Raw genomic sequence first — 11,059 nt, 5'->3', positions numbered from 1 at the left:
CTTACTGGTAGGAATCTGAAATTATGATTTTGATGAACTCTGAACAATACTCTTAGCAGCCAGGAAAAGGCACAGGGGCCAAGTACCCATACCAGGCATAATTTCTGAAGGTTTCAGCTTTCTGTGTGCTTCTCTGGAACAGTATTCAGTCAGGTTGTGCAATCAGCTACGCTCAGGTTTTTAAATTCAATCTAGCAGATACAGACTCTCAAGAGGAATTGCAGCAATATAAGATTGTAATGAACTGGGCACAAATAAACCTACATGCAAGGATTCTTTTATCAGATACAATAGCATGGTATGCTCTGCATCTATTCCACACTAGGGAAGAGATTTACTTTGTCTTTAATGCAAATGAAATCACTGTATGTAACACTATCAGTAGAAGAGAAGACAAAATTGAGAAATTACATTGTGTGCCCACTAAGAATGTTCATCCCCCACCCTACTATAAATAAGACTCAGGAAATCCATAATCTTTGTATATGATTATTTTAAATAACTGATTATAGTATACAGATTATTTGTTTTATGGCTTTTAATTCTCCAAATAGGGAGCTTCCATTACATGAATCTGAAAGTTGAATTACTTCTTTATACTGAAGACTGAACACCCAGCCTCCACTGATCCAACAGAGAATGCATGGATCCTTTTTGTGCTTCTGCGGTATATTTTTTATATTTCTGACCTTACTCATGACAATCTGACTTGTTACACTTGGGTGTGTGTGTTTCTCCTTTGTAGACTTTATGTTTTATATGTTTCCATATTCTCCTAGAGCAATGATTTTCAACCTGTGTGCCATGAGAGGATCTTAGGTGTGCCTTGAACATTTTAAAGATCATTAATTAAATTGTTTTCAAAAGAAGTTTAAAATGCAGTAAGTATATTCTTTTTATCTTTTTTTTTTTTGGATCAACATAAGTGTGCCACCAAAGTTTAACTAGAGGTTCAAGTGCACTGTGAGATTAAAAAAAAGGTTGAAAAACATTGCCTTACAGCATCTTGGACATAGAAGCTGTTTTAATCATATTTATGTTAAGCACTTCCCAGTTACAAAGTATTATGAATGAGTTCTCATCATTGACACATCTTTTCCTTCTCATATCTGAGAACTCCTGTTTCTGAAACGTGAAAAATAAAAAGACTTCAGTAGATTGGCACTGTAATTTAGATGGCTATGTAAATAGTAAGAGGGCCTAATAAATATTTGTTGAATACCAATTTTATGAACATTTGCTGAGGTTTCTTTTGAGTTTTCAGTTTTTAAGAGGACCCAACTATCTCAGTGGGACAGAATAAAGGAAAGAACTCAGAGGCATAACTAGGGTGGGAGAGGGCAGAAAGACTACTATGCTATCTGGAAAAAAGACCCAATACTCAAGTTCTAACTGTGGACCCAGTAAGTGTGCCTGGATTGTGGCATTTTCAAGACCCACCTTTCCTCTTTAACAGTTTTCCTGAAAAACAGTCAGGTTTAATGTTCATAAAACATTTAGTACATGGCTTGAGGCCCACAGACATGACTGGCTACGTGATTTGCAGGGTCCCATCCAAAATAAAAATGCAGGTGCCCTTGTTTCAATACACTAACAGCAGAGTGTTAGTCAAATGAGGGGCCCTTCTAAACACAGGGCCTTGTGTGGTTGCACAGGGCTCGCACTCTCCTCTATCTTCAAAGAGCTTCTGTACAGTGAAAGACAAAATGAAGCTAGGGAAAGAAGCTACCACTCAAGTATGTTACAAGAGGCTGAAGAAATCCAGAAGAGGGTGTTTGAGGGAGCAATGGACAGGGAAGAAAGATATTGCATATTGAAGGAGAAGCCCTGAAGGCAAGCAGAGTTTACCAAATTTCAGGAATAGGATTACTTTTAAGTACAGTGAAGCAATTTAACATGAGAGTGACATCTGGGATTGAGACTTGGAAAGGCAGGCAGAGGCCAAATAGCTGGGAGAAGGGATCCGAACGATTATTGAGTGCCTACTGTGGGCCAAGTTTTTTTCCTCCATGTCATCATTGTAAGCACTTACCACTGTCTTGTAAATAAATTGTCATCATATTTTACAAACAGATTAATTTAGGCCTAGCATACTAATATTCAAAGGCCTTGGAACATAATAAGCATCCAATAAATATGAAGAATGGTGGGCCCGATTAAGACTGTTAATCGTTAGCCCAAGCTGTTCCTCAGTGGGCCTCTTAATCCTCCCAGGGGTCCTCTCCCAATTTCTCTAGAGGCCACAGTCGCCCTTGCAGCCTCTCGTCCCGCCCCCGCATTTCACGTGCCGGAAAGGGTGGAAAAGTACTTCCGGGGTACTAAAGGCCAGCCCCCGCAAGATGGCGGCCCCCTTGGAGCTCAGTTGCTGGGGAGGCGGCTGGGGGCTCCCTTCCGTCCACAGCGAGTCCCTGGTGGTGATGGTGAGGCGGCCACGCGGGCGGGGCGCGGGACGAAGGGCGGGGCCGGAGGCGCGAGGCTGGCCGGCCCGGTGCCCCGCGGCGCTGCGGGGTCGAGGCCGGCTGCGGCGCTGCACGTTGCATCGCCCTGGGCTCTCCCACTCGTCCAGTGACAGCCTGGCCTGGGAGCCAGCCAAAGCCCGGCGGGAGCGTCAAGGCTTCTCCGCTTGGCTCCGAGTTTTCTCAGCCTAGCAAAACTGTCATGGGCGGCGGAGTGAGAACCGAAGCAGGGGGGGTCCCCTACCCCGCCCCGCATCCCCAGGACCTTTTGGGGAACAAGGTCCCTGAAAACCGGGTAGCTGGCGAGCACGTCCCCGACTTGAGATCATGGGGAGGTTCGCAGCCTCTGTATCAGGGGGATGGGACGTGAAGTAAAGCTGCTCTGCAAATTTGCATTACGCACTCTGTCTAAAGTATTTTAATTGCAAACTCTGTTTCAGGCTTATGCCAAATTTTCTGGTGCACCTTTGAAAGTCAATGTCATAGATAACACCTGGAGAGGTTCAAGAGGTACAGTGTAAACTTTTAGACACCTCTTTCTGCCCTCTTTTTTATTTTTCTTCCTTCCATTTAAAGCTACGATGATATAGCGATAGAGTACCATGGGGTTTTAGTTTCATCTTACCGTGACCTTGGCAGTGTGCTGCTTATGACCATTCTGAGTAATACCTCAGAGAGCAAGCCAAATCAGTGGAAATTATGAGAAGTGAAAATGTTCTGTAGAACTGCTTTTTGCGAGACTGCAAAAAACTAAGACGAGCTTACTCATTTTTTCCCCCTTCAAATGTGCAATTGGTACAGTTTTTAGCGTATTGGAATCTCTTCAGAGGAATTCACGGTTTCCTCGCATGTAAACTGTTTTTTGATTATAGGCGATGTACCTGTTTTGACAACTGAAGACAACATTGTTTCTCAGCCAGCAAAAATACTAAATTTTTTAAGAAAACAGGTGGGTGGTTCCTTTTGAAGAAGTAGATTGTTAATCCCTGCATGTTATTAAAAAATATTATAAATTTTCTTTGAAAATTTCTTTTTGTTAATTGGACAAATTGGAGATACCTGGGATTTGATTTAAAAATAGACATGAGAATCACTGCTATAAAGTATGGGCTTTATAGTGATTTGAAAAGTCATATGGTGAAGTATTTATATTTTCATGCACTTTGCTTAGATTTTATTGAAATTTGTATGTAAGTAGATTTGATTTAACCATTGTATTGCACTTATTGATAGGATTGTCGATTTAGTCCCCTAGTTGCTACACAGTTTGTGCTCAGCATGACATCCGAGTTTCCACCAACTAGCTACTATTTTCTTTAAAAAAGTCACTTATCTGATAGTAGCAGTTTTATGAAATAATGTATCTAGACTGTTGTACTCATAAAGAGATATATATTTAAGGTACCTAAAATGTTTAAACATGCAAAGATAAATATAAGTGCAAAAACTATCATAGGTTTGGCCCGTAGTGTACTTAAAAAAATTGTCAATAAAATTTGGAACTTTTCTAAACTGGAAAGTTTGCTATTTTTTCATAGGGAAAAATGCAAGCAAGAAATTGAAACTTTCCCCTCTTGTTAAAAATAATTCTTTAACTTTTGTTTATTAACTCTGTACTATATGCTGTGCTCTAAAGTAGATCATTCATAGCACTGAAATTATAGTAGTTAAAATTAAAAGAAAACTAGTTTTTATTGACCTTTTTGTGTTCATGATGCCGTGCTAAGAACCTTACGTGTATTAATGCATTGCTGACCAGTCACGAGTTACCCTGTAACACGGATAGTGTCTGTGCAAAACGGTTGGTCAATGATGTGCTGAGCTGTTAGAGGCACTAGGTGATTCTATATTATAAGCAACTGAGAGATGAGGTGGGGAGAAAGAATAGGCTGAATTTGGGACAACTGGGAATTGAGACTGGGAGAAAGGAATCGGGGAACAGCTGCTGTGTTAAGCAGTGGTTCCCTGAGTTTGTATTCTCCTCCTGTTTACTATCATGTTTGCCATTTCTGTAGAAAAATAGAAATCTTAATTTAGCTTTGGTGTCTTTGGGATGTTCTTTGACTTCTGAATTTCTTTGGTTTCATGTTTTTTAATAGAAATATAATGCTGACTATGAACTCTCAGCAAAACAAGGGGCAGATACATTGGCCTACATTGCTCTCCTTGAAGAGAAGCTTCTTCCTGCAGTAGTGAGTGTTCCTGAATATTACAGTATTTTGATGACTGACTTGAAAATGTACTTGGTCTGTTCAGAAGAAAAGCCTTGAAAAAGACATAGAAAATTTCACTTATGTGTTAAGATTGATTGTTTTGCATTTCCGTGAAACTGGATTTTGTTAGATATTTAACCAGTATATGAAATAACGAAGTGAAAATAATGTCATTTTGGAAATAAAAACTCTCAGTAGGAGATGGATCTTTTTGTTCCATGTGTAGTAGTGGGTGAACTGTAATTCATTCATTCATCAAATATTTATTGAGTACCTGCTATGTGCCAGGCCTTGTTCTGGGTGCTTGGGATATAGCAGTCAACAAATCTCACTCATTTAAAATAATCTTGTTTTATATTGAGTCAATCTAACTGGAAAATTTGTAGGATGCCACTTTATACAGAGATTTATGAAAAACTTTCACATTGGTTCAGTGATCTTTCTTTTACTAAAAGAACATCCTTGTAGTGTTTTTTTGTTTTCATTTGCAGCTTCACACATTCTGGGTTGAGAGTGACAATTACTTTACTGTGACAAAGCCATGGTTTGCTTCCCGAATTCCTTTTCCCTTAAGTTTGATCCTGCCTGGAAGAATGTCTAGGGGAGCACTGAATAGGATCCTCCTGACTAGAGGACAGCCTCCCCTCTACCACCTTCAGGAAGTGGAAGCACAGGTATGGTCTGGGTTACTCTCTAAGCAAGGGCTTTCCAGAAAACAGACGAGAGATAGTGGACATGAACTTGTCTATAGAGTTGCTTGCCTTGAAAGTGGTTTTAGAGCATCTTTCCATCTTTTTGAGGTGTAATTTCATCTTTATTAGATATACAGAGATGCCAAGGAGTGCCTAAATCTTCTGTCAAACAGATTGGGAACATCTCAGTTTTTCTTTGGAGATACGTGAGTATATTCCCTTACAGATCATTTTGATATTTTGTGCACATGTATTCAGTGAGCAGTTGTTTGAAGCAAGTCCCCTTGTAACTCCAAAAGATGAATTTTTCACTTAAAAAAAGATTTAAAAAATAGGTTTTCATTACAGGAAACTTTTTCTGCCAATGATCATCTAACATTGACTTAATATATTGCATAAATGAACTTAAAACATCTTAAGACTGTTCCCACTCTGCCGCCAGTCTATTTAATACTTGTGAATAAAAATGAGCCTATAATTAACAACTCCATTTTCTTCTAAATAAAATAGAATATTAAGTAAACTACTTAATGAGTAAAACTTTTATAAAGTAAAAAGGGGGCTATACCTTTTCAAAGACCATATTAGTCTACTTCAGAATTGACAAATGTATTTAAAAAAACATTGTAAACATAATTGCAAGTTAATATTTTCTTAACTGCTTAAAAAAAATCCTTAATTTATTTCTAGGCCTTCTACCTTGGATGCCTATGTTTTTGGTTTTCTTGCACCTCTTTATAAAGTGCGGTTTCCTAAAGTTCAGCTACAAGAACACCTGAAACAGCTCTCCAACCTATGTCGCTTTTGTGATGATATCTTAAACAGTTATTTTAGGCTTAATGTCGGAGGTAAGCTGGCTCTTCAGCTGATGTTTGTTTGCATATTCTCCTATGGATGTATAAGCAAAATTCATTGCTTAATTTTAATTTTAAAAAGTTGGGTGTTAAGTGCTGGTTTATAGCATTTGAAGAACTTGCATTTTCCAACTTAATTTTTATTTCCTCGTGTTAGTTATTATTTAAATAGAGAAATAGACATTTGCCTTTTATCTTTTCCTTTGGATTTTCACATTTCTTTTTGTTCTTTGAATATTGCCCCTTTGAGGTGGGTCATTTTCTTCTAAAAGATTAAAACTACAGGTATTAAGACCCTACTAAAAAATAGTATTTATCCTTATGCAAATGGGTAATTACTTTAAAGGATTCTTACCTGCTGCTTCTAGCATTTTCCTGCAAGAACAGAAATCAGCAGCAGATTGCTTTTTGGTGAGGTGCACTCCCATGATTCTACTCCCTGAAAACTGCATCAGCCTAGAGGTTTAGTAAATAGAGGGCAGTCGTCACTGAGGATGTGCTGCTGCGAGTGTGGGGCCTTGGGCTTCAGTGGTTGGGATGCTAAATTACCATTAGGATAGTTGGCTGAAACTGTTCTTTAAGAAACAGAAGTTATAAAGATAGCTGGCTTAGGCTTTGTACCCATGCTTAGCGGTTAGGGTGCTGGCCACATACACCCAGGCTGCCGGGTTTGAACCTGGCCTGGGCCTGCTGAAAACAGCAATGACAACTACAATAAAAAAAATAGCTGGATGTTGTGTCGGGTGCCTATAGTCCCGGCTACTTGGGAGGCTGAGGCAAGAGAATCACTTAAGCCCAAGAGTTTGAGGTTGCTGTGAGCTGTAATGCAACAGCACTCTACCAAGGGCGACACAGTGAGAATCTGTCTTGGAAAAAGAAAGAAAAGAGAGCTGGCTTAGGTGGACGATTTATTATTTTATGGTGGGTTCTGTCTTTTGTGTATAGGGAGGACTTAGTAGTTTGGGAGTCATGAAATTAGGTAATGGTCAACTTTGTTACTTTGAAGCAGTATTTAACAAACTTGACGACATGGCAAATAAAACATCTTGGTCCCTAATCCAGACTTACTAAATTAGATAGATCCCAGCAGTCTGTATTTTTAACATGCCTCTGAGTACTTTGGATGTCTGCTGGGTAGCAGTTTGAGAGTCACTGCCTTAGAAAGTTATCCAAATATTTGTGACCAAAGACCTATCTGAAATTGGTGGGGGAGAGGCGTAGTTTAAATTTGAGAAGGAAATGAGGACTGCTGGGCTCTTTTACGGCTGCCTGTGGCTGCCTGTGTAACACTTGGCAGGTAGTGTTGTCTTAGTGAACACATTTTGGTCCTTTGGTTTAGAGTTTGGTTTTGGAGAATTACTATCCCTTGTAACTTTGCCTTTGAACCCAAAGAGAATGTTTTTTTCTCTGCCTTTTATTGGGAGGGTGGGGCACTTGTGAAGATGGGTAGACTCAACATTCTTTCGATCTATACAGCTTTAAAGCCTTTCAAAATTTCCTGTCTCTGTCTCTCTCTTTCTCTTTCTCTCTCTCATTTCTGCCCTGGCTTCTTAGGCATCTCTCCAGCTGGACAAGAAATGGTAGATGCAAATCTGCAGAAACTCACACAACTTGTAAATAAGGAATCCAACTTGATTGAAAAGGTCAAGTTCACTTTAATCATTATTTTATGGTAGTTTAGTATTTTCCTTTTTGCAGCTAATGTTATAATTTGGGTCATGCATTAACTTTTGTCCTTCTAGTTTTTTAAAGAGCTTACTTTTCAGAAAACTGTTTAAATTACTTTTAACTAAAGTTGTACATAACATAGTGTTTTGAAGTCAGCTGTGACTTGAGTACTTTGAGGAAAGATTGGATAATAGTATTGGTTTTACTTTTATCACACAATCAGTACTTTTATTTTTTTTTTATTTTTATTTTTTTTTTTTTTGAGACAGAGCCTCAAGCTGTCCCCCTGGGCAGAGTGCCGTGGCATTACAGCTCACAGCAACCTCCAACTCCTGGGCTCAAGCGAGTCTCCTGCCTCCGCCTCCCAAGTAGCTGGGACCACAGGCGCCCGCCACAACGCCCGGCCATTTTTTGGTTGCAGCCGTCATTGTTGTCTGGCGGGTCCGGGCTGGGGATTCGAACCCGCCACCTTAGGTGTACGTGGCTGGCGCCCTAGCCGGTTGAGCCATAGGCGCCGAGCCACAATCAGTACTTTTAAAGCTAAGAAACCTAAAAGATTGGCTTCTAAAAAACAAAAACAATTCTTGTTTGCCTGTCTGCCTCGCTGCGTCTCTGAAGGTTAACATTTCTTGAGATTGTAAGCAACTGGCTTATCCTTTCTTTTTACCACCACCATGATGTCTTTTTCTTTCTTCTACATGAACTGTTTTCATTTTTTTCCTCCTTGTTCTTCTCTGTTCTAAATGTAGTCAATAGCTTTTCACCAGTGTAGACATTTTGTCATTTGGGAATGTTCTTTTCATGAGAGAGAGAGAGACTGAGGAACTATGTAGGGTGGAGAGCCAACAATGAAACGTTCAAGGGTGATTCTATTGGAAAAATACAAGGGGGTTGCACGTTTTCCCCCAAATATCTGATAAATTTGATTTTTTTTTGGGGGGGGACACAAATGAATAATATTTTATTCTTTAATAAATTAATGGGGTAATGAGGCCCAGTGACACTGGCTAACAGTTTTTGAGGTCTGGCTCTGTGTTTTATGAGCTTTCTGTGGGTTATCTCAGTTAAACCTCACACTAGCTCTATGCGTGCACGTACTATTATCCTCCCCGTTTTACAGGTGAGCATACTGAAGCATTGAGAGTAGTTTATTTGTTTCTCTAAGTTAGGCTTAGAATGATCCCAGGATTTGGAAGACCTCTGGATTAGGCCTAAAAACTTGCATCTTCCTGTCTGCTTCTTTTCCTAGCTTTCTTTGGTCTGCATAGACTCAGCTTAAAAGAGCTGGTCTTTTTGAGTGGAGTACAGGTTACTTTCCTTGAGGCAAAAAAGCATAGTTGAAAGAATAACGGTGTTGGAATAAGAAGAGCTGGGTTCAAGTTCAGTTCACTAGCTTTGTGACTTGGGGCAAATCACTTAACCTTTCTGAGCCTTGTTTTGCTAATCTGTAAAGCACGGAAGGACTGTGTCTGCCTTTTCTTCCTCATAGTGGGTTGAGATGATCAAATGAAGTATTGTTCATGAACATGACTTTGTACACTGTTAGTGTAACAGAAGTATTACTTTTCCAATTACTATTAAAAGAACTCTTAAAACTAAGTCATGCTGTGGGTGAGTTGAGTATAATATTCATCTTGTGGAATTACTATAATTTTGTGAAGGTATTCAGATGAGCCACACTGCCTTTTACAGATACTGAGTCAGCTGGTATTTGAGGTATGACATTTAGAATTCTTGAGAGATTATTTGTAAGAAAAAGGTTCCTCTAGCAGCCCAGGAAACATATGGCTCTGTACTCTTCTAGGCTATAGTTTGGATGGGGAGGCCACAGTCCACATACGTGGTGTCACAGTATTAGTCACATGTATCTTTTGTACTTTTTACAGATGGATGACAATCTTCGCCAAAGCCCTCAACTTCCTCGTCGGAAACTGCCAACACTTAAATTGACTCCAGCAGAAGAGGAAAGCAATTCCTTACAACGGCTATCACCCTGACAGCCGTCACGCTTTGTGGCCAAAGTCACGTGATTGTTGCAGGAATCTCTCACACCAAGTGTGTGAAGGCAAAAAGAAAATACCTTAAGAGGTGTAAGGAAGACTCTAAAACAAAAGGAATTTTCTATGACATCTACTTTTTTTCTTATTAGGAAGCTTGTATTCTAGCCTGGCAGTGCATTTTAAATCACATCCAAGTGAATGCTAAATGAACTTAGCGGGGTTGTGGGGAGGGAGAAAACACATTGTACTGTATACACACAAAACAAAAACCCTGCCTTAACATTGGCAGATTTTTGCCTTTAATTCACATGTTGCTGACCCAAAGCTATAATTCTGTACTGAATGTGCACTCTGAACTTATTCAAGTTAATTTATTCAGTTTAGGAACTTAATTTTTTTAGACCAGGCTGAATACCTAATCTGTGGCTCTTTGGCTGAGGCTTTTTTCATCTGTTTATAAATAAGATGCCTATTTTAGAAAGTAGGAAAAAATATACATTACTTCAATAGAGAAGCCTGTATTTAACTTTAAAAAGTGAAGAGGAATGTGCTTTTTAATTATGCTTTCCTACATCTCATCTTTTGGGGGTTTAGTGGCACCTACATAAATATTAAAGCTGGTTACCTATAATATTCATCTGATGATACATGCACGTCAGTATAACATTACTGTTGCTGATGTGTTCTATAGAGGTTCGCAAGGGCTCTTTTAGTTTACTGGGCGAATGTGGCAGCTTTACACCTATGTCTTTGAAGTACATTCTTTAACTCTAGTCATCTTTCTCGTATTGTCCAGGAGAACTGAATGTATTGGTCATCGTTATGCGAGGCTGTAAAAATCTTATTGAAACTTGTCCAATTTTTAGATGCTTGTAGGAGGCACCGTGGCCAGGGTAATATAAACGTCTCTTGTGCATTAGGCCCAAGTAATCTGTGCTTGGCTCGGGCCTGTATTCTTTCATAAGAAGCATATCATGTAGTCAAAAGCTTTCTAACAACCTATTATTTTCCATATATTTTAACTACAGTAGAAGGATCCAGAGGAATAATCAGAAGTAGCAGATTTTAAAGAATATTTTCTATTTATTGGTTGCTGAACTGTTAATGGATTTGCTATGTGGTCATTTTACTCATATTAGACACTTGGTTATGGTTGTGCTTCTGTTGTCCTAATAC

The 11,059-nt window shown here is 39.3% G+C and overlaps 1 protein-coding gene across 1 annotated transcript; it reads left to right on the top strand.

The window, feature by feature from the left end:
• The first annotated feature begins 2,339 nt into the window (after window positions 1–2,339).
• Window positions 2,340–10,342, top strand: MTX3 (metaxin 3). The gene is made up of 9 exons (XM_012802763.2): window positions 2,340–2,420; window positions 2,897–2,966; window positions 3,329–3,405; window positions 4,556–4,648; window positions 5,161–5,343; window positions 5,491–5,567; window positions 6,052–6,209; window positions 7,770–7,858; window positions 9,770–10,342. The coding sequence occupies exons 1-9, from the start codon at window positions 2,340–2,342 to the stop codon at window positions 9,878–9,880; spliced, it is 939 nt and encodes a 312-aa protein (XP_012658217.1). The 3' UTR covers window positions 9,881–10,342.
• Window positions 10,343–11,059: the final 717 nt, after the last annotated feature.

The sequence above is a fragment of the Otolemur garnettii genome, unplaced genomic scaffold (assembly GCF_000181295.1).
Source record: "Otolemur garnettii isolate 467f Iridium unplaced genomic scaffold, OtoGar3 scaffold00017, whole genome shotgun sequence".
Taxonomy (NCBI): Eukaryota; Metazoa; Chordata; class Mammalia; order Primates; family Galagidae; genus Otolemur; species Otolemur garnettii.
The sequence above is the reverse complement of the archived record's forward strand: the minus strand, read 5'-3'. Positions and strand labels throughout refer to the sequence as shown.